This window comes from Schistocerca piceifrons, chromosome 5 (assembly GCF_021461385.2).
Source record: "Schistocerca piceifrons isolate TAMUIC-IGC-003096 chromosome 5, iqSchPice1.1, whole genome shotgun sequence".
Classification (NCBI taxonomy): Eukaryota; Metazoa; Arthropoda; class Insecta; order Orthoptera; family Acrididae; genus Schistocerca; species Schistocerca piceifrons.
In genome coordinates, this window is record NC_060142.1 from 62,728,610 (window position 1) to 62,753,616 (window position 25,007).

At 40.4% G+C, this 25,007-nt stretch overlaps 1 protein-coding gene across 1 annotated transcript in view; it reads right to left on the minus strand.

Moving 5' to 3' along the window:
- Nucleotides 1-1,341: 1,341 nt before the first annotated feature.
- The window catches only part of LOC124798553 (mitochondrial potassium channel ATP-binding subunit-like), a 110,530-nt gene continuing 86,864 nt past the window's right edge, over nucleotides 1,342-25,007 (minus strand). The window contains exons 11-14 of the mRNA XM_047262010.1: nucleotides 17,132-17,306; nucleotides 16,241-16,419; nucleotides 7,387-7,534; nucleotides 1,342-1,535 (exon numbers count right to left, since the gene is read on the minus strand). Coding sequence (XP_047117966.1) covers nucleotides 1,440-1,535; nucleotides 7,387-7,534; nucleotides 16,241-16,419; nucleotides 17,132-17,306 — 598 coding nt within the window. The 3' untranslated portion in view covers nucleotides 1,342-1,439. The remainder of the gene's footprint in view (nucleotides 1,536-7,386; nucleotides 7,535-16,240; nucleotides 16,420-17,131; nucleotides 17,307-25,007) is intronic.

The following is a 25,007-nucleotide window of genomic DNA, read 5'->3' on the forward strand; positions in this document are numbered from 1 at the left end:
GATGACGTGTTTAAACATATGTTACGACACTAGAGTGATAATATCAGTTCAAATGAATGAGCACATTCCCAAGCTTCAAAGTGCAAACTGAGTTTGAACGAGTAACATCTTCAACTGATTATCATTCATGCAAGTCAAACTTACTGGTATACACAGCTATGGTCTTCACGGACACCCACCAAAGTTTGCTGCTGCAATGTGGTTTGCATAGTGGAATGTTTAGTAAAGCTTGCACATGTTGACAGGTTTATGCACTACTTCTGCTAGTTTCGAGTTTGATTCAGGTTTTGAGTGTAGTTTACAGATCAATTTGGCTCAGTAAACACCTCACTATGTGGTAACATTTTCTGTAACATTTACCTAAAAGGAACATGTATATCATAGTTGATAAGATGTTTTGTGAATCATGATACCAAAATATGCTGAGTTCCTATGAATGAAAAATGAGCAGTTACTTAAGTTAAGAAAATTTATGATGAGTTTGTCTTGAAGTTCAAATGTAAATTTTATATTTCTGTGTAATGTGTTGTTTGCTGTCATCAAAGAGGAACAAGCTTCTACTCAACAGATGGTAACAGACAGACAAAGATGATACTGAATGAATTTTCATTCTGAAGTGGAGTGTACACTGATTTGAAACTCCTTGCACATTAAAACTGAATTTTTGATTTTCGTAGCCAAGTGCTCTATTGACACAGCTATCAAAGCACGACACACAAACCTCTCTCACAGCTTTACATCCGCTGGCAACTCTTGTGCCTGCCAAACTTCACCTGAGAGTGCAAGTTCCACAACATATGCAGAATTGTGAAGTTTGTAAAGCAGGAGAGGTACTGGAGGGTGTAAAGCTGTACGGTATTTAGATAGATGAGTTGGTACAGCACTTGCCGGTGAAAGGGAGAGGTCACCGGCTCAAGTCGCCGTCTGGCACACAGTTTTATTCCACCAGGGTGTTTCAAAGTTGACACATCTAGCTGTTATATCATAGGGCCCTTCATATAACAAAACAGCGAACTGTCTGTAAAAATTAGACTAGGAATTAGGTATGGAAGTTACACAGTGACCTTATGTCACAAGATCTGCAGCAACAGCAGAAGATTGAGAACAACATACTCTGATTAGTCTAATTTTCTCTATTTTGGAAGATCGTGGAACATTTAGGTGTGCACTTTTTACTGCTGTATACCTACAACCACCAGCTGTAAATGAGACTTTTTTAATCTCTTGTTACTGTAGTTTCCATTTGAAGATTCATTTTCTTACAGCTTATCTATACATGTCAAATCATTATGTTAAGATGAAATAAAGATGAGTGGTTGTCTTTCTCATTAAAAAATCCACTTGCACAATAAATATATATTTCTTTATTTGCCGTAAATATAAAGGTCATGGGCATAATTTGTACTTCATTTGGTACAGAACAATCCATATAAAAGATGCTACGCTGTACCTCTTGTCTGCTCAGCCTTTTGTTGTTCTTTTATCAGATTCCAGTAGAAGCCCCTCTTTTTCACCAGAGAACTGTGAGTACCAGTCTGAAAAAATAAAAAATAAATAAATAAATATAAAAAATGGAAAGTTTCCATCTATATTAAATTACCACAGTACATAGCGAACACATGGATCTTGACAATGAGATCTGGTATGCAAGTATTTCTTGACTAACAGCAAACAGAGAACACTACAAATTTCTGTACTCTTACCTTTCCAAGTCTGTCAGTTTACCAAAACATCAGTAAAATATCCTCCTCCTCCCCCCCCCCCCCCCCACCCCCACTCAGTCATATATATGACATTTCAGAGTTACCACACACAACATTTCAAATAGGTTAGAGTTCTAGATATCACACACTATGGAATTGACAGCTTTGACTAATTCTACCCATAAATGTGTTGCTTTTGTCTGAATATTATGTGACAATTTGAAGATACATAATGATTTTTCTCTGGTAAACCCTGTCTGACAAATTCTCCAGATTATCTAAGGCAAAACTAATAACAACAATATGGAAAGGATAGATTGCTACTAACCATCTAGAGGTGGTGTTCAGTCATAGACACGCACAATAAAACAGACAGTTAAAATATTAAAGCTCTTTCGTGGCCACTGTTTTGATGATAAAATCTTCTGAGACATTAGCCTGTTTCATATTCTTCTTCAAACTTCTTCAATGACCACCATTTTGATCCCTCTGCTGGGATCTTCTTCAGAATTCCACCAGCATCCCTATATGGCTGAACACTACCAAAAGACAGTGTTATATTCATTTATAAAAGGCTGTTTTGCAGCACTTTGCACTTTGACAACTTGTGCAAATTGTCGTGTTCCGCGCCTCGCAGCATGGGAAAGAAGGGTGCGCAGAGGAAACCTGCCGCTACGAAGGGTCCTTCGGTTGTGCGACTCTCTGAGTCTGCCGACCATGCAAGGAAGCCCCGAGAAGACGAGTCGCGGCCTGTCCCCCCTTTGTACGTCAAGTGAAAAGGCGGGTGGGCAGCGCTGTTCGACACCATGACGAATTGCACTCGGAACGAGGTGGTCTACGAGTCTGTCGATACAGACTCTATGATCTGCGTTCGAGCCGCAAACGTGGCCGACCACAGGGCGATCAAGGTCGCATGGCCGACCACATCGTCAACACGCCGCCGGCGCGTGAGAAGGCACCTTCCGGAGGAAGGGTGAAGATGACCAAGGCACTCCTCAGGGGGTTGCCTTGGTGCTGTGATGAGGCAGCGGTCCGGGAAGGGCTGCTGCGAGCCAGGTTTGGTAATGCAGCCGCAAGGTTGCACAACTGGACCAACAGGAAGAGGGCGCCGCTCTATGCCGTGACCGTGCAAACGGTCGACGGCGGGAGCGACATCTTCGACCTGCGGAAGTTGCTGGGCTTCCCGGTTACGACGGAGGCTCTCCCGACCGCCATGGACCCTCAGCCCCAGTGCTTCAGGTGCCAGGGCGAGGGTCATCTTCCGAAGCACTGCCGCAACGCGGCGCGGTGCGTCAAGTGCTCAGGTGAGCACGACAGCCGCGCCTGCGACCGCGTCAGCAACGCTCTGCTGACTTGTGTCCGGTGTGACGGCCCGCACGTCACCAGTTGGCGCGGTTTTGCAGCTTTCTCAAGCCGCAACCGGGCCGGGGGCCGCACCGACGCAGCAGCAGAAGAGAAGACATCGTCGGAAACGGCGTAGGGCGCAGAACAGCCCAGCGCAGCTGAGGGACGGCGCAGCAGCAGATCCACCTGCCAGGGGCGGGGACGGCCGCTCGGAAACGGGCAGCCAGGACGCAGCTCGCTCTCCCGGGAAGAGATGTGACCTCGAACTCGGCAACGCCGTGAAGGAGGCCACAGCAGCCCTCAAAGCCGTCATGGCGGCGGAGAGGGCTGCCTTCGCAGCCGCCGTGGCTGCAGAGAAGGAAGAGGCCTTGAGGCAACTGCGTGCAGTCTTCGCCCAAGGCCTCAGCGCAGTCGTACCTGCGAACACTCCTGCGACCTCGCAGAAGGACGTTCGCGCGCCTATCCCAGCTTTTGTTCCAGCAGCACAGCAGGTGAGAGGCGCAAAGAAGACAAGCGCCGCCCCAGCGGAACCGGTGGCGACGCAGACGACTCCGGGAGCGACCCTCATCACGCGAGCGAACGGCGTGCATCTCTCCGACGCTGAAGCGGCGCGGATCACTGCGGAGCAGCTCACAGCTACAATGCAGAGGGGCTGCGCCGTGCAGTAGAGGAGGACGCTGTACGGTAGTCGATCGCCGCCATTCTGCGCCAGCCTGATGAAGCTGCACCAAGTCACCGACGACAAGGCGCAGCAGAGGGCCTAACAGCAGCGCATGCGTTGCTGCGCCGAACTTTTATGTTACAGGGAGGAAGCCACTGCGGCCGGCCCAGGAGACTACAAGTGAGCCCAGCCGCAGCACCGGACTGACCCAGCTAACGACCACGCAGTACATAGGTAACGTCGCACAATACCTCACGCTAACCACCCCTCACCTTGCATGCTCTGTCGCAGCTAGCAAGCCGCTACTGCCCTTACTACCCGTCCTACTGTCGCAGAGGTTTTTTTCCCTTGGCACTGGCCTTGGCACTTTTTTTCCTCTGCTCTTACAACCGCTACCCTTCAATCGTTTTCGACCACTTCTATCTCCTGATGGACCATGTTAATGAGTAGTCTTACCTAGACGCATGGATAACATCACAGCCTGCATCCTGTGACGCCTGATTCAAAACTAACATGCTTACGGAGGTGACAGTAGAACTTTTGTGTTGGTCACCACGTTGGTGCGGGCGTGGACGGGCCCCATCCTTAGTAAAAAAAACCACTTTTTTTAGAGAATGAGAGTTAATAGCTAAACTATCTTCAGGCTGCTATTGGTGGGCCATTGTCATTGAGTAACTACTAAAGCAGATAAAGATACATGTTTGTTACTACAATCAGAAGAATACTATAAGGGCAACATTCTCAAGTCAATACAAAATAAGACTTGTTATGACCTACAACGGATGTGTCTGACCACCACCTCACTGCACGAATCCATGAAGTGACATACAGTCATGGCAAAGTATATATCGGGAAGAGCAATATTTAAGACAAAATGTAAAATCAGTGGTAGTGGAGCACCAAGATGATGATGATGATGATGATGATGATGATTATGATTGGTTTGTGGGGCACTCAACTGCGCAGTTATCAGCGCCCGTACAAATTCCCAACATTTGCACAGTCCAATCTCGCCACTTTCATGAATGATGATGAAATGATAAGGACAACACAAACACCCAGTCATCTCGAGGCATGTGAAAATTACTGACCCCACCAGGAATTGAACCCGGGACTCCATGCTCGGGAAGTGAGAACGCGCGCGACCGCGAGACCACAAGCTGCGGACTGGAGCACCAAGAGTAATGTGATCAGGTTGTCGATTATCAGAACATATCGTGCTAGGCAGAGAAAGTAACATTTGTAGAAGGAACATCCATGAAACAGTCAAAATATCTAAGCATGAGTTATGGGCTTCCGTCTTCGTTGGTGTTTGCTATCGCTGAAATAACACCCAGCCAAGGCAAATGAGGAACAATACCACATTTACTCGAATCTAAGCTGCACTTTTTTTCCAGTTTTTGTAATCCAAAAAACTGCCTGTGGCTTAGAATCCAGTGCAAAGTAAGCGGAAGTTCTGAAAAATGTTGGTAGGTGTCGCCACAACTAACTTCTGACGTCGAATATATGTAGCGCTACACAGGCACGATTTGCAGGCACAACGACGAATACTGGCACCAATATATCTGCGTCAGTAAATAAACTAAAAAGGTAGAAGACAAGACAAGCTTAAATGCATGTACACAGACTGGCTTTCGAAAAGCGACTGACAACTGACACCAATAGGACATGTAAAACGTGGAAGTTTGTCGCAAGTGTGCCAATGGATTTATGATGCATGGAAGTGTGTCCCAAATCAGACTGTACAACAAGCATTACAAAAAATGTTCGATATCCAGTGCACTAGGTGGTACAGAGGACGATGCTCTGTATGAAGAAATGAGCAACAAAGAATCGAGTGATAGTGATTCAGAATCATGACTGATATTTTAAACATTTCATATAAGATGTATTACAAATCTAATAAAATTTTGTTTTAAATTCCAGCCTTTAATTTCTAAGTTCTTTTCATTCTTATTTTATAAGTGTTGCTACTCTGCATTGCACAGGACAGAAAAGCGTGGAGAGTTGCATCAAACCAGTCTATGGACTGAAGACAACAACAACACACTCTGCATTTCAAGTCATCACTAAAAATCTACTACAAAAATCCGACTGGCAAGACTATTTGGGATGTATGTCAATATGGTCAACTCTACATTCTGAATTTTTTCCTACCAGTGACAAGAGATCGTTGCTAATAGGAACTTTTATGAATCCTGAATCACATGCAGTATTCTCTTCACCATAAGAATAATACAAATGTATACATTATGCCATGTATTCTTTCTTCTTTGCTGCAATCTCATTTAAATCGTGGCTGCTGGATAAACTACGAAACTAGAGTGAGACAACAGCAAATGCGGGAGAATATACATATCACGTCATGTTTATATTTGTATTATTCTTATGCTGAATAGTGATACAGTCAGAAATGAAGCACGGTAACTGACCAAATTTTTAAATCTAAGATGACTCTAATTTCTGTGCAGAATGTAATGTACTACAGAGGCGTCTGCAAAGATTTTCAAACGGAGAAAAATTTTCGCGAAACTCTCGTTCAGAACATTTTCTATCATATTCAATCTGTTATTTGATTCTTGTTGATCATTATCAAAGAAAGCAGCAGTGTAAGTAACAACAAATAGCAGTCTCTTGCCATTATTTCACTAATGATACACATCCTCTTTATTTTTATTATTATTATTATTGCAAGTGGCGGTAGCGCGCACAAAAGCAAGGCATGCCACGAGTGGTAACAGGTTGTAAACACTCATTATCAGAATGTGACAAACAATGCATGACATAGTACAATTATGCATTTTCAGCTTAGAGTGACATAAACACCTATAACAAAAATAACAGCAATTATCAGATCAAAGCAAGATAAGCAATCGATTATAGCCAGACGAAGCACGTGAAAAAGCAAGGGTACCCATATAAATATGGATGGAGCACCTGACGCACAGCAATGGCTACCTGGTAAAGCTTAACTGCTCAGCTTACGACTTGAACCAAGCTACTGTAGCTGTATCTTCATCCACTCGACCTAAATTGTGTCTCATGTTACAATGGATCAACTTTATTTCGATTTGGAGGTGTGGTGTAAAACTTTTCTCTCCCCTTGATTTTTGAGTCTCAAATTTCAGGTGTGGCTTAGATTTGGGAAATTTTTTTCCCTTGATTTTGAGTCTCATTTTTCAGGTGCGGCTTAGATTCGAGTGTGGTTTAAATTCGAGTAAATATGGTAACAGCTACCAGAAAACAGCCAAGGCAGCACAACAATGATATTTTTGATCCCCCCTGTCTTTCAGCATCTGCTTTGAGTAGTTATCCAAAGATGAACTCTCGCCAATAGCAGAAAGAAAATTTTTACCCAGTAACACCATTTCTCCAAAAAGGGGGAAAATAGGCTCTTATAAGTAAATGCAACACCGTGTTTTGACAGCGTTCAGCTGTCTATGGACACCAGTGGCATGCTGAACAGGTTGCAGCAGAGGGGTCGAAGTGTCAATCATTGAAGAATTTTTAAGAACATGACATGCCCTAATGATTCAGAAGATTTCATCATTAATTTAAATGATTTTTCATGATTCATGCAGGAGACAGTTTCTGTACTTTAATAAAGTTTCAGATCAGATTATGGAATCAGAAAAGCAACAACAGGCAAGTTATATCAATCCACAAAATAAGACATACCTCTACAATGACACCATCATTCAGAACAACTATAACATCAGCATTCTGAACCGTGCTCAGCCTGTGAGCAATTATCAGCACAGTCCGACCTCGAGTCACATTATCTAATGCTTTTTGGACAAGTTGCTCTGAACTTGCATCTAGAGCACTGAAAGAAAAAGATAGTCAATGTACAATTAAATGTGATAGGAAATAATATACCACATTCACATCAAGAATGAATACAATCCAGCATAAATAAAGGCAAAGCAGAATACGTGGTTTCAGAAATTCACAGGTCCTATACTGTTATGATTTTAGCACAATTAAATAAGAATGACACGATGTCTGCACCAAAGGATATGCAATTACACATGGATGCTACTGTTGTTATTGTTCAGCACTGAAGCACAAAAAGAATTCCCAACCTAAGTTAAATTTGTGAAAGTTTCTTCCAACCACATAGATGTGACACATAAAGTAAGTCAATCATTTCAGCAAACATTACTATTAATCCTTGTTAAGGCAATGGGATAAACTGTTTGGTACAGTATCAGTATATCCTCTATGAACTACAGGATTTATTTTCTAAGCTATAATCAATATTAATTCCACAAAGACTGGCGCAGGATTTGAAAGTCTGTCCATTGGCAGAGTTCGCTGCAGTAAAATTTGATCTTGATTGGCCTATGCAGTCTTATTTTACACTAAGTCGCAATTGGAAGCAGAAATAAATTAATTTATAAATGATTTGGTTTAACTGGCACCCAGATATTCCAGCAAAGGAAATGGAAATAACTCCCTGTTGGATATACAACCACATAGAGGAAGTGTAGAGTGGTAGACATGTGCATTTAAAAGTAGACTGTTGGGAACAGCTTTCAGACAAAATCCTTCATCATATGAGAGAGAACACACACACACACACACACACACACACACACGACTCTCTCTCTCTCTCTCTCTCTCTCTCTCTCTCTCTCTCTGTGTGTGTGTGTGTGTGTGTGTGTGTTATCTGATGGACTGTTTTCAACAATCTATTTTTAAATGTACCTGTTTGTCATTCTACACCACCTATATTCATATTGAAGTTCCACAAACACGTTAAAATGGTTTATACAATTTTAGAATGTGGAAATCTGAATCATAAATGCACAAGCATTTGCAAATGTGGATATTATTTTGCTCATCTATATAAGTCTCTAATCATTGTTGTTGTTGTCGTCATTGTACATTTCTGCATTCCAATTTAGACACTAATGAACAAAGCAAAAGTAATTAATCCCTTGTCTGTATACAGCTGTAGGTGCCTAAGAAGGTTTGCAAAACATGAATTTGACCTTTGTTTATCAAAACACTGAGCAGATGTGCAGAAGCAAGTAAGGCTTCTGATATGTTGTGGAGATGTTTATCAAGCTTAAGCACATTGTAAGGGAACTGCTTCTTGCCAGCATGTAATGTCACACAATGGACAGGGTGTGTTGGTTGGTGGGGGGAAAAAAAAAAAAATCACACAATATCACATCTCCAAAACAATTGATGTATAACCCACAATTATTTCACAACATTCAACGTAGAATTTGTGAGATTAAATTCCTAGAGAATTTTTAGAGGTATTGTACTTCTTTTGTACATTTTACTGGCAGTGTAAACAACAGCTACAAACTTGAATCTAGCAAGGTACATAGGTTTCAATATGGAAGAAAGAAAAAAAAAAAGAACTGGCCCTAAATGTCATTTATCAATGTTTTCAGTATTTTCCAAGCTATATCGAAAAACAGAATTTTGCACTACGAATATGTGATAGACTAACTGCCACTTAGAACTTAGATTTTTTTGGGACCATTTTCAGTTTGGATATTCGGAAAGTTATACCAGTTTTTGTAATTCTGTCATCTGTCAGTCTAACAACATATCTGACACTCATCGCTTCTTTCATGTCTGGCACTGTCTTTCACGTGAAAAACACAAAGTGCATTATTCGGAATTGAACTGTACTCTGCCCTTTAATTAGTTGAGTAAACCGGATTAAAAGTCAGAGGAAGCCATAAACATGCTACCTCTGATAGTACCACAGTGTCGTAAATCACTATGGTGTTTAAACAAACATTTGGGTTATTGGCAGCTTTACCTTTTATCTGTAATGCTTTGGGGTATAATGAATTTTAATTAAGCTCCGTTGTATGTTGAGGGTTGTGTTTCAGCACCTGTACTTCATTATATTAGAAATGTTTATAAGATCTGTTAGGATTGCAATTTTAATGATTCTCTGTGTGACTTGCATTAAGTGCTGTACCATCAAAGAGTAAAACAGGTGTTTTGTTCAGTTGTTCTGTTACGTCTTTCAGTTTAATAAAAACCATCTAATAGTTTTTAGCTTTACCTATGTTATTTTATCATAAGAAACTAAAATTACATCAGGTTATGGGCCCAGGTTTGTTTTAAGTAAACAGAATCTGCGATAAATGTCTGGCCCCAAGTGTACTCTCACATACAGTTAAGCCGAGATGGCAACTGAAGCAGAAAAATATCTTATTCCTTCATTCGACGGAACGAATTTCAACAACTGGAAATTCAGGATGGAAATTCTCCTTGAGGAACTGAACTATTACCATTTGTGCAAGCAAATTATCTCACGAAGGTGGAATTTGTCGATGGAGAGGAGAACACGCAGTGTGCCACAAAGGAAACACGACTGGCTGAAATGGCTAAACAAGATCGTAAAGTCTCATCTTGTTCAATGCATTGCCGACAGTCACTTGGAATACACGAAAGATAAGGTAACTTCTTTTGATTTATGGACCTATCTGTGCAATATGTTCGAGAGAAAAGGAAATGCTGGTCAACTTCTGTTGAGAAAAAAATTATTTAACACAACAAACGATTTGCTAGTTAACCACTTTCTGAAGTTTGATAAACTGATTTGTGATTTACGTTCGACTGGAGCTACTGTCGAAGAAAAGGACATAGTGTGCCATTTGCTTTTAACGATGCCTATAGAATACAACGTAGTGGTCACTGCAGTCGAAACACTCTCAATGAAAGACTTGATGCTGAGCTTCGTGAAAAATAGGCTACTGGACAAAGTTTCGAAGCGGAAGGGAGTCGTCAGGAAAAACAAAAATGATGATACACCGCCTCCTACAGCTTTTCAGACTCAATGGTATCCAAAAAAGGGTTCTTCAGACACCAGTAAAACAAGAAGTCAACAAGGAACTTCTTTCAACTTTACTTGTCACCACTGCGGGAAGCCAGGACACAAAAGGGCTAATTGTAGAGTTAAGATACCAAACAAGAACTCAGGAGGTGGTGGTGGTTAGTGTTTAACGTCTCGTCGACAACGAGGTCATTAGAGACGGAGCGCAAGCTCGGGTTAGGGAAGGATTGGGAAGGAAGTTGGCCGTGCCCTTTCAAAGGAACCATCCCGGCATTTGCCTGAAACGATTTAGGGAAATCACGGAAAACCTAAATCAGGATGGCTGGAGACGGGATTGAACCGTCGTCCTCCCGAATGCGAGTCCAGTGTGCTAACCACTGCGCCACCTCGCTCGGTACAAGAACTCAGGAATCAGCAACTCTGTGGTCGTAGCTAACATCAAAGAGGAAGATGGGTTTTGTTTTGCAGCATCAAATGAAGATCACTCAACGAACAACATAAATTGGTTCTTGGACTCTGGAGCAATGGAACATCTGATTAACAGTAATATATCTCTCACTAATTTAAGGAAACTGGAACAGTCAATTAAAGTCAGAGTAGTTAAGTCAGGCACTTTTCTTGAGGCTAAAGTAAAAGGAGAAATTAAAGTCACTAGTGTGGCAAAAGGAAAGGAAATTCAGATAACAATTAAAGATGTTTTGTCTGTGCCTGATCTTAACTATAATTTGCTGTCAGTTAAAAAACTGGAAATGAATGGTTTTAGTATCACATTTGAAAAGACTCAAGGTTCAATTTAAAGTGGAAAAGAAACTGTTGCCATTGCAAATAGGAATGAATCTCAGTTATATATTTTAAATTTTTTGCTACGAAAAGCCTTGTCAGCTGCTTCAACTGCAACTAATGTGAAACTGTGGCTTAGCAGATTAGGCCATTTGAGTTATGATAACATTAAATGCCTCCAGTCACAAGTTGATGGTATGGAACTGGACACTTCAACAGTCCCCACAGAACAATGTTCAAATTGTGTCGAAGAAAAACAATAACAGCTGCCATACAATCACAATAGGAAACATGCCACCAGATCTCTTCAGTTGATCCACAGTGATCTGTGTGGGCCAATTTCACCAGAGTCGTTCAACGGAAAGAAGTATGTGCTCATGTTCGTCGACGACTTGACACATTTCACAGTGGCCTATGTACTGGAATCGAAGTCAGGTAACTCGCTATCTGAAGACGTTTCACGCCATGGCTACAGCTAATTTGAACTTGAAGATTAGCAGATTGCACTGTGACAGTGGTCATGAATACACGTCAAATTAATTGAAACAGTTTTTTGAAGAACGGGGAATACAGTTTCAGTTTACAATCAGATATACTCTTCAGCAAAATGGTGTTTCAGAGCCAACGAACAGAACTATTATGAGAAAGCTCACTTAATGGTACTTCAGTATACATTAGATAAAATGTTCTGGCCAGAAGCTGTTCGTATTGCCATGAACCTGCTTAATAGAAATCCTACCGCGGCTTTGGAAGGAAAGGTGCCTGCAGCTTTTTGGTATAACGAGAAACCTAATTTGAGTAAGCTGAAAGTGTTCAGATGTATTACTTATCTACTGGTACCAAAGGAATCGAGAACAGGGAAATTTGAAGGCAAGTCCTTAAAATGCTATTTCACTGGTTACTATCCTAATGGCTACAGGCTTTGGTGTCCAGAGGAAGGAAAAATAGTCACAAGAAGGATCATTGTTTTCTACGAAGGAAGATTTGGCTTTGAAAATAAACCAGCTGAGGAATGGATCCCAGAATCTGTACAGGAATCATCCAAAAAGGATGATAATGAAGAAGACATTGTCGAAGAAGATGCCAAACCAAGTGATGGGCGCCGTGAAAGAATTCCCTTATCAGAACTGACCAGTGACAAAGAGGAAGCTGAAAATTTATCAGAAAAGAAAACTGTTCAGTGTTCTAGCAGTAAGAGGAACCCTCCTAAATATCTGAAAGACTATGCTGTTCTGGCACTCAATGCTGATTCCTTTGTGGATGATGTACCGAAAAGTTACCAGAAAATTTCGAATCGTGAAGATAAGGAATACTGGTATAAAGCCGTACAGGATGAAACTGACTCTATAAAGGAAAACAAGACTTGGACCTTTGTTAAATTACCACCTGTAAGGAAGACTATTGGCGGTAAGTGGGTGGGTGTTCAAATTAAAAAAGGACAAGGGTGGAAATATAAGACACAAGGCTAGACTTGTGGCAAAAGGATGTTCACAGAAAAGTGGATTTGACTACGATGAAACATATGCACCAGTGGCTCAACTTGCAACTGTTAGACTAATGCTAGTTATTGCAACCAACTAGGACTAGTTCTGGAACAATTTGATGTCACCAAAACTTTTCTTCATGGAGTACTCAAGGAGGAAATATACGTGACTATTCCTGAAGGAGTGGGTATTCCAGAAGAACTGAAAGACACAACTTGTTTGGTTTGCAGGTTACATAAATCTTTAAATGGCTTAAAGCAAGCATCACTAGCATGGAATCACTCTATTCATACCTTTCTTATGTCTCTACAATTCACTCTTTCAGAAGCAAATAAACATCTTTACTATATGATTTTAATGGAAGTTATCATTTATATTGTGCTCTATGTTGATGTCATTTTGATGGCAGGAAATAATAGAGAGGAAATTGACAGAGTGAAATTTACACTACTGGCCATTAAAATTGCTACACCAAGAAGAAATGCAGATGATAAACGGGTATTCATTGGACAAATATGTTATACTAGAACTGACGTGATTACATTTTCACGCAATTTGGTGCATAGATCCTGAGAAATCACTACCCAGAACAACCACCTCTGGCCATAATAACGGCCTTGATGCGCCTGGGCATTGAATCAAACAGAGCCTGGATGGCAAGTACAGGTACAGCTGCCAATGCAGCTTCAACACGATACCACAGTTCATCAAGAGTAGTGACTGGCGTATTGTGACAAGCCAGTTGTTCGGCCACCATTGACCAGACGTTTTCAATTGGTGAGATATCTGGAGGATGTGCTGGCCAGGGCAGCAGTCTAACATTTTCTGTATCCAGAAAGGCCTGTACAGGACCTGCAATACGCGGTTGTGCATTATCCTGCTGAAATGTAGGGTTTCGTATGGATCGCATGAAGGGTAGAGCCATGGGACATAACACATCTGAAATGTAATGTCCACTGTTCAAAGTGTCGTCAATGTGAACAAGAGGTGACCGAGACGTGTAAACAATGGCACCCCATACCATCACACCAGGTGATATACCAGTATGGCGATGATGAATACACGCTTCCAATGTGCGTTCACCGCAATGTGACCAAACACAGATGCGACCATCATGATGCCATAAACAGAACCTGGATTCGTCTGGAAAAATGACATTTTGCCATTCGTGCACCTAGGTTCGTCGTTGAGTACACCATCGCAGGCGCTCCTGTCTGTAATGCAGCGTCAAGGGTAACCGCAGCCATGGTCTCCGAGCTGATAGTCCATGCTGCTGCAAATGTCGTCAAACTGTTCGTGCAGATGGTTGTTGTCTTGCAAACGTTCCCATCTGTTGACTCAGGGATCGAGACGTTGCTGCACGATCCGTTACAGCCATGCGGATGCCTGTCACCTTGACTGCTAGTGATACAAGGCCGTTGGGATCCAGCACGGCATTCTGTATTACCCCCCTGAACCCACCGATTCCATATTCTGCTAACAGTCATTGGATCTCGACCAACGCGAGCAGCAATGTCGCGATATGATAAACCGCAATTGGGATAGGCTACAATCCGACCTTTATCAAAGTTGGAAACATGATGGTGCGCATTTCTCCTCCTTACACGAGGCATCACACCAACGTTTCACCAGACAACGGCGGTCAACTGCTGTTTGTGTATGAGAAATCGGTTTGAAACTTTCCTCATGTCAGCACTTTGTAGGTGTCGTCACCGGCACCAACCTTGTGTGAATGCTCTGAAAAGCTAATCATTTGCATATAAAAGCATCTTCTTCCTGTCGGTTAAATTTCGCGTCTGTAACACGTCATCTTCATGGTGTAGCAATTTTAATGGCCAGTAGACTAAATTAAAACAGAAGTTTAAAATAAAGGAATTGGGAGAACCACAATTATACTTGGTAATTGAGATTTCTATGAGCAACAGAAAAATGTATCTGAGCCAAACAACATATTTGAATAATTTGCTACAATGATTCAACATGCAAGATTGTAGTCCAGTCAAGAAGCCTATGGAAGTTAAACTGGAAATCAAGGAAGGAAAAATGATCCATAAGTCCTGCAGAGAGTTGATTGGATGTTTGATGTATGCAATGACAGCAACAAGACCTGATTTGTGTGCTGTGGTCAATTTCTTGAACAGATATCAAAACGATCCATCGGAACAACTCTCGAAAGCTTAAAAAGAGTCTTGAGATATATCAAAGGAACTGTCAATATGAGACTACGTTATCAAAAGGGGAATAAAGAAGTTCTTCTGGCCTATGCTGATGCAAACTGGAATAGAAAAGAAGATGCAAGATCTACCTCTGGTTATCTATTAAAATGTTTTGGAAACACCATCTGTTGGGCAACAAAGGAACAGACTAGTGTTGCTTTGTCTTCTACAGAGGCAGAATATGTAGCTCTGGCGACAGCTGCAGCTGAGTTACTCTGGATCATATATTTTCTGGGCGATATCCAAATTCCACTCCAGCTACCAATTCATATATTTGAGTATAATCAGTCCTGTATATGGTTACTGAAAACATGGGAACATCAACAGTTGAGACACATCAATGTTAAATATAGTTTTGTGTGTAAACTTCACCTCCACAGGATCATCACAGCCGAGCTTGTACATTCTGAGGACCAGATTGCAGATATTTTTACCAAAGGCTTACCAGCTCCTAGACTCATTACTTTGAGGAGCTTGTTGGGTTTACTTTAATTTTTGTTACTGTTAAATGTAAAATCATTTAATTGAGGATGGGTGTTAAGATTGCAATTTTAATGATTCTCTGTGTGATTTGCGCTAAGTGCTGCACCATGAAAGAGTAAAAAAGGCATTTTTGTTCAGTTGTTCTGTTACGCGTTTCAGTTTAATAAAAACTGTCTAATAGTTTTTAACTTTACATGTGTCATTTTATCGTAAGAAACTAAAGTTACATCAAGATCAGAGGGCTGATACTTCTCCAGTTTCACAGGCCTCTACCACAAATACAAAATGCTGCTTTAGCAAAATCACAACTAGGAAAGCTACAAGCAATAAAATGAAAAATTTTGCCATTCTGTAACCTCTAGCCTGGTTCTCACTTATTATCAGATTGATGTTTCACATGCGGTCTAATCCACAGAAGGTCTTTACAAACGCTGTAGAGAGTTGACAAAGTCAAGATAGTCTGTCTTTAAGAGTCATATTATGGGAAGAACCATTTCATCACATCACATCACGAAGGACTTGTAATAGAAATTTTATGTGCATCACCATCATGAAGCTGCAATGTGATTATATATAGCTGCCTCATTGAAATTATGAATTTTGTGTGCTTTACTATGGGCTGTCTGTATTATGTGCTGTGTGGTAAGTGCAATTTTACTTTACAAACTATCTACTTTATGGTAAGTAGACTACATTATGTGCTCTACAGTAACTACCTGCGACAGTGGTTAAAAGCTCAGTGATGAACAGCATACCTTGTGGCCTCATCAAGAATCAGTATTGAAGGGTTCTTCAACAAAGCCCGTGCAATGGCTATTCTCTGTTTTTGACCACCCGATACTGTGACACCTCTTTCTCCAACTACAGTCGAATACCCGTTTGGGAAGGCAGTGATGAATTCATCGGCATTTGCCATCTTTGCTGCAGCAATTACCTGCAAAATGTAAAAAGAATAAATAAGTATGTGGGAACAAAAATTAATGTACGCTTCTAAAGCCCATGTAAGTGTGCCATTTTCTTAATTATTGGTAGTAAGTATGACGGAGACAGCATAAGTCCTGCTATTTATGACATGCTTGCTGTTGATGTAGATTTAAACCCTAAGGTAGCTTTGTACCCAGAGACTAATAGTGTATCATGTGACCAACAGCAGCCTCTAATAACACTACAACCTTGGTGAAACGATGTCAATCTCCTATGTTTTTTCATAGACCACTCAGAGCCCTTCTCCTTTCACTTTAGTTAGTAACTTATTATCACCTTAAGTTCTCTGCTTAATACAAAGTAAGGTAAAAACAAAATCACCTACTAACAAAATTAGTTCATTACTTTTGAAATAATTTTGCCTCTTCTACTTCTTACACAATCATTGGTTCACTTTAATTTATAAGATGATTGTAATGATGGCATGTAAAATATGAAGTAATAAAGGGCAATGTGATCATTTGGGTGTGTAAGTGTGCATATTTTTGCTAGCAAAAGGCCAAGCACTCAAAAGCTAATGTAGATACTGTATTCTGTTGAAGAGTTTCTATGCACCATACATCAGCCAATTATAAGTAAGCTGTTCCTTTATAAGTAGTAAAGAAAGGTCCATAGTTAAATTATCCACTAGGTGAAGAAATCAGACTGTTTTTAAAAATAACCTCATGGTCTGTTGCATCAGGTCGTCCATATCGAATGTTCTCCATTACACTTGTTGCAAACAACACAGGCTCTTGGTTTATGAACCCTATAGCTTTACCACGCAGCCAAGAAGGATCCAGGTTGCGGATGTCCACACCATCAATTGAAATGCAACCTTTATCCACATCGTAAAACCTGGAAAATCAAATGTAAATTATTACAGCTGAATTTTTAAAACAAATTGCAGCAAAATTGACTTTGAGGACAGGGAAAAAAGAAAATGGAAAAACACACACAACAGAGACGAATGACAGAACGGAATAAATACACTTATCTCCCCAAAAATTTATTACACAACATGATGAGGAGTCAAAAGAAAACAAGAGTCAAATGAAAATCTTAAAAATGTAATAAGTAGAGACCAGATTGTATGCATTTGCATCTTGCATAAACATTTACATATTTGGCTTCTTTTTCATTGGTTATTGCATATTTTAACTAAAAACTAGTGACGATGCATACTTTCACACTATGTTTGTTATATTTTAAAAATTTAGACAGGCGGTCTCTAGCTCTATCTAGTTTTGATGTCTCACAGATTGACCACAACCTAGAACTGTGTGCAATTACTAACCAATAGACTGCTGCCTAGGGAAATCCTTACAGATGAGGAACAGGAACAGGCAGACAGAGTCAATGCTCCTGCGCACACATCGGCAACAAATTAAACTACGCAAGATTTTAGTTGCATGTTCATTGTTCCAGTTTAGCTTTCATTTACTTGTACACTGCTGAAAGTGTTTACAACATTTAGTGTGTAAGGTGTTGTGTGCCATGCCGCCCAAAAAAAGAACATCGTTTTGTGGATAGCTGACCATCCTGGGACATTTATGTATGACAGAATTGTTTCACATTATTGAGTTTGCAAGAAAAAGTTTCAAACAGACCAGCACGTCAAGACAAGTCTTCATCTCACAGGAATGAAGAAGAACGAACCACAACAACAACTTTCAACAACAGCAAGTTGCAGTAGCAGGGATTTGTCCAAAGATAAACAAAAAAGTTGGTTTAACATGGATCTATGTGAAGCATTAATTGCAAGCAATATTCCTCTTCACAAACTTACAAACCCTATCCTCAAAGGCTTCCTGCACAAATATTCCTTAAATAAAAATATACCAGATGAATCAACATTGCATAAAAATTGCGTATCGAAACTTTATGTAAATGTTCTGGAAGAAACACACAATGAACTCAAGGACAGCATTATCTGGATTTCTGTTGTCGAAACTGCAGAAACTTGTGGCTGTTACATCAAAAATTTAATTGTTGGTACTTTAAAAGAAGAGCCTCCTTCTTCCTATTTAGCGGTCTGCAGAGAACTTGAAAAAGTAAATCTACTATCACCAAATTTGTGAATGAGGGTATTAGAACAATATATCCAGAATCTTCTGCAGATGAAAGGGTGTTTATTTTTATTTCAGATGCTGTTCGCTACATGATCAAAGCAGGAAAAGTTCTGCAAGTATTTTATCCCAATTTGATTCATGTGACATGCTTTGCTCATGGAGTATTTCGTCTCGCTGAAGAAGTACAATCCACGTTTGTGAAGTAAATAAACTGATTTCATCCACAAAGAAAGTGTTTCTAAAGGCTCCTGCTCACATCAAGACCTACAAAGAAATACTACCAAATGTGCCTTTACCTCCCAAGCCAGTGGCAACTCGTTGGAGTACGTGGGTCGAAGTGGTTGTGTTTTACAGTGAACATTTCGAGGCCATTAGAGGGGTAGTAAACAACTTCAATAGTGCAGAGGCTTTGGTAGCTTGCCAGTACAAGCAAGCTTTTAATGATTCCGGTATTAAAAAAGACATTGCTTTGATTAGCACTCATTTTTCCCATATACCTGAGAGTATTAAAAAGCTTGTAACTCAAGGTTTGGTGTTGAATGAATCTATCCAGCTAATGAATAAAATTATTCTAGTGAACTTCTCATTGCCAGAGATATTCCCAAGAAAACTCAAGGAAAAGTTTGAAAGCATTTTAAACAATAATCCAGGCTTTGAACCCTTGTGTGAAAATGATAGTTTTGTTAATCGGACCGGTGAAGTTTTACCAGAAACAATAAGTGCCAACATAGCACCCAAATTCAAATACTGCCCCGTTACCTCAGCTGATGTAGAACGGTCCTGTTCTGCTTTTAAAAAATGTTTTGAGTGATCGAAGACTCAATCTTACTACCGAACATTTGGAACAGTAGAAAAATGTAAAATAAATTGTAAACTGTACATATTGACTGTTGTGCTGCAACTCACCCGTACCACATCTGCTTGTTACCGACAACAACAGCAATGAATGAACAATTGTTGAAACACTGTATGCATCCCCAATTTGCAAATTTTTAGAAAATAATCCCAGAAAGGCCCCCTTCCTAACCTCTACCAGAAAGTATTCAGAAAATGATATCAGTGTTCTAAATGTATCAATTTTTCGTGTGGCTGGCATTCTTCCTTGTAACTGATATGCACAGGTTTGACTTTGAGATGTAATGCACACAGTAACTACCATTTTTTTATTATTTGATCCTGCATACCTCGACACTCTTCATAAATTTTTAAGCATTTTTCATGGATATTTTCGTGCATATTTTGAGGTTTTTATGATGCATATAATCCAGTCTCTACTAATAAGCACTTGATTTTTGCTTGTATGTTGGCAGTACAGTTACCCCATGCTTCAAAGAATTTTCAAAGTATGGCTTCATACTGCTGACAAGCAAAATGCTCCCACTGCAGGTCACTGGAGTTTTGAAAGATACGTAGCAACTGGAAAAAAGTGCAGGTCATTCCCAAATTTTGAAGAAGGTTCTAAGAAAGATGCTCATAATTATGCTCACTGATGTTAATCTGTTGCAGAATTATGGAACATGTTTTATGCTCACATAGTATGTCTTTTTGGAAAATGAAAAACACCTGTACATAAAAATCAACATGGATTCACAAACAGAGATGTTGCGAAACTCAGCTCACTCTGTTCCTCCACGAGACCCGCAGCACTGTAGACATCAGTGCACAGGTTGATGGTTTCTTCCCTTAACTTCAGAAAGGCATTTGACACTGTCCCACACTACCATTTAATGAAAAAACATTAGTTTACTGAGCATCAGACAAAATTTGTGATTGGGTTCAACACTTCCTTGCAGAGAGAACGCAACATGTTGCTCTTAACAGAACAAAATTGATAGATGTAAAAGTAGTTTCAGCAGTACCCCAACTAATTGTGCCAGGACTGTTACGCTACATAAATGACATCGCACAAAATTTCCTAAGGTCCATAAGACTATTCGCAGATGGTGCAGGTGCCTACAAGAAGGTGGCATCGCAAGAAGACTGTAGCAATTTGCAAAAGGACCTGCAAAGAATTGACGAATGGTGCAGGGACAGGCAGTTGAGCCTAAATGTAAATTAGTTTAACATGCTGTGGATCTATAGGAGGAAAAAATCCACTACTGTATAACTTCACCATTGATGGCAAATTGCTGGAAACAGTATGTACCATAAAATGTCTAGGAGTAACCATATGGAGAGACCTTAAGTGGAATGAGCACATAAAATAAATAGCAGGAAAAGCACATGCTAGACAGATTCATAGGAAGGATCTTTAGGAAATTTGACCATCTACAAAAAAAAAGTGGTTTACAAAACACTTTTTCAAATATTTCTTGAGTGTTGCTCATCACTCTGGGACCCTTACCAGGTGGGACTGATAGAAGAGATAGGCAAGATCCTAGCCAGCTAAAGAGCATTACAGAGATGCTCATCAAACTCCAGCAGCAGATACTACAAGAGAGGCGTTGCGCGTAACAGTGAGTACACTGGGAAGAGTTAGGTAACATATTACTTCCTCCTATAAACATGTGAAATGACCACAATAAGAAAAGATGAGAAATTAGAGCTAATACAGAGCCTTAATGAAATCATTCTTCCCACAAATCATTTGTGAATGAAACAGGAAAGGGAAGATCAGACAGTGGTATCAGAAGTACCCTCTGCCACACACTGTCGGGTGGCTTGTGGAGTATAGATGTAGATGAAGATGTAGAAATACCATTTAAAAAAAATAGTCCACTTGCAACATGAAATGTCTTACATTTTCTAATCAGTGATGTTACAAAACCTATTGAAATCCATTAGCGAAATGAAGTCCAGTATGGTGACGGATGTTTACCACTGCAGCAAATGTATGTGTGGATTAGGAATTTCAGAGAGAGAATGACTTGTGTGGCAGATGCTCCCCATCTATAGTCCATTTAAAATTAGTCCCGACTTTTGATGATTGGCTCACTGGAGGAGACATGACGCCATTGCCCAGGTAACACCAATGGCGAGCCGGTTTTCCCTACCATGCCGCCAGCAGTTCAGCTGGTAACGCGGCACTGTTGCCTCGCCATGCATAAAGAGTACCACACGGTGTCACTCATTAGAGGCATCTATCTTCATTAGCTCTCATTGTAAAGTGATATTTTCTGGTGTTGAAGTGTTCTTCATTGTCATGTACCACAAACAAGTGTTTCATGTTGGCACTTCATTAATAACAACAGTGGAGTACATCTGAACAAGAGATCCACAGTAAAAGTGGTCATCCAAGAACACACTCACCAGTTGTGAACATAACGTTCTGTTGCAAAATATTCCTCCAAATTCAACAATAGTAACAGACAATGTGCAATGCCACTCTGTTGTGATTGATAAAACTCCAACAATGCAGCAGAGAAAATGGCTATTTAGCTTGTGTAAGGCGAAGTTAATGGAACTTGTAATACTGTACAAGCTAAAAACTCTACGCTACCAGGTCGTCAACAAAGCTAATGGTAAAGAGCATAGTGTAATCAGGCTTCCTCTGTATCATTCTCATTTAAATCCGACTGAGAATATATAGGCCCAGCTGAAAAATAATATAGCAAAACAACAAGAAATTCACTCTCAGTGCGATTGAAATACTGATAAAAGAAGTCATTGCAAATGTTTCATCAAAGGACCTGTCTCAAATTGTCAGCCCCAACATGAATGTAATTAAGGAGTCAGGGATTCATGAAAGATGGTGTCGAGCTTTGAGTAACATTTTACTTCTCTTGTTTCTGTCTTAACAATGGCTTCTTTTGCCTAAACACAGCAGAGTTTATACAGGAATACATCTTGCTAACATTCTAATACAGTTGAAATTGTGGAAGAATCCTAAACTAGTGTATTATTAAACTAGCAACTGAGGGTGAGACATATCAATAGTTATGAGAACACCCATTCTCAGTACAAAAATAAATGTGCAGCTTCTTTACTTATATTGTTGCAGAACCCATAGGAATTCTCATTTCATAGGCTATTGATGGTCCTTAAAAAATACATTATATAATTTTTCTAAATCTGTAGCTGCTTGAATATAGCGGTAGATATGGAAGTATCACGGGGTTCCTGGTTCAATTCGCGGCCAGGATGGGGATTTTCACTGCCCGGGGACTGGGTGTTTGTGCTGACATCATCATCATCATCATCATCATCATCATCATCTTCATCATCATCATCCGTGACAGTGGCTAGATTGGATTGCGTAAAAACTGGACTGTGTAAAAATAGGGACTTTCGTAAGTACGCCAATGACTGTGCAGTTGAGTGCCCCACAGACCAAACATCATCAGATATGGAAGTTTAGCATATTAATCATATGGCAAAATACTATTCACTTTGCGTGCTATCATTACCAAAATCTTGTTTTGATGTCAGATATTTCATTCTGGCTTTTCCACTGGTTAGTGCGTTTGTGGCGGAGCCGTTTACACACATTCCATTTTCTCGACACTGGAGGCAGACAGCGATATCCTTCGAGGTTTAAAAAATAATTTAATATGTTATCTAAATTTCAAATGCTGCAACATATGACCTAAAACACACCTAACGCAAATTCACAGTGGTCCCTATTTTGCACTTAAACTTTCCTTGCAATAGTTAAGCCAATACCGAAATATCACAATAGCTATGACAGTTAATGAAATGATAGGAAATTCATCATGAAGCTGACGAAAGAAGCTATAAGATGTGCAAGACTTAGAGTTTATTACCATATAGTTTCTTTAAAATCATTTGAGAAAGATCGCAGATCGGCTAGATTACTCATCCGACAGGTTACGAGCTCAGCAGACCCGGCGTTATCGTCGCCCGCTGACGCATTCAGCACACGCTGGCAACCATGCTTCCTTCCACCCACTCCGTACTGAACTGTCAAAAGTCACAACTAATTTTAAACACACTAAAGGTCAGGCACACTGCATTGTGACACCAGAGTTTGTTGCAACTGCTGAAGCTGTTTTGATTGATAACTGCTGAAGCTGTTTTGATTGATAACTGCTGTGTGGTGTTGGATGAAATAGCTGCAAATCTGAACTTCATGTCTTATTGTCTTCAAAGTGCGTGCCATGGCAACTCATTCCAATGCTAAAAGGTTAATGTGTTGATGTTTGAAGAACTTCAGTGGCATTCTGAAGCAGGAAGTCATGTCTTCCTTACAAGAATCATTACAGGAGATGAAACCTATGTTCACTATCAAAAACCCAAAATCATGAGAGCAAACAAGGAATGGTGCCATTCCTCACAACCAAAACCCAAGGAGTTCCATGTGCAGCCATCAGCAGGGAGAATTAAGCTGAGAGTTCTGGGATGAACGAAGTACTATCTTGGAACACTACACATGTAGGGGAAACACTATCACCAGTGGGCCATGTTCTGATTTGTTGAAGCTTGCAGTCAGATCAAACTTACATGGACATCTGACTGCAAGCATCATTTTGCTGCATGGTAATGCCTGACAACTTTCACATCTGCCATACCCACCAAACACCATCCTGAGTCATTACCACAAATTCGAATCATCAGCAAATGAAAGTGCAGTATGGTAAGTGATGTTTATAACTACAGCAAGTGTGTGTCAATGGAAATACCTGGCATGCCAATGACATTATCATAATGGGGTGTTTATCAATGCAGCAAGTGTATGTCAACAGAAACGCCCAGCATGGCAATGAACTTATCATAATGGAATTTTAAGCTCTGTACCCATACTTGCAGAAAATAAAATGAATTAAAGATGAGGAACAGAGTTTAAAATCCTACTGAGATAATATCAACACGATGACAGCCATTTTCCTCCATAACCGGCATTTTCCTCAAAGCTCTGCAACACATGCAGGAATGTATAATAATAAAAAAACTGAAGATGCCACAGTTGTGATGAAACATGTTTCAAGATTAAATGAAACAAAAATTGTGTTTTTGTAAGGAATTCTTTAATTCATTATTATAACATAATTATGCTATCAACAGTGGTGAATTATACATAATTTCTCTCAGAGGGCAATTCGGAAAGTAAGGTCTGATGGGTTGTGAAATGGCAATCATAAGGAAAATCTGATGAAGCTTTACACAAATGCGTTGGGCAGTGCCTCTAGTATGCCCATCGATCATGATGCGTTGTTCTTTTTAGTTCTGAGCACACAGTGAGCACGTGAAGATGCTTAGAACAATAGTGTCTCCTGCCAAGTATGAGGGCCTGGTGAGAGATTTCGCCTGATGTCATGCAGCCCACATGACATAGCTGTCATGTGTTTCCTTCTGCATGACAATTCTTGGCCGCATACTGCAGGGGCAATGAAGATGCTCTTGCACCGTTTTCAATGGGAAGTGTTTGATCACCCACAATAGAGTCCATAATTGACTCTCCCTGAGTTTCATCTCTGCTCAGATGAACCGCTGTCGCTGGCTATGAAGACAATGTTCTGGCACAGACAATGAGCGTAGAGAGTAGGCAGGAAGCACAGGCAACTACCTTCTATGATGTGCATATTGGAAA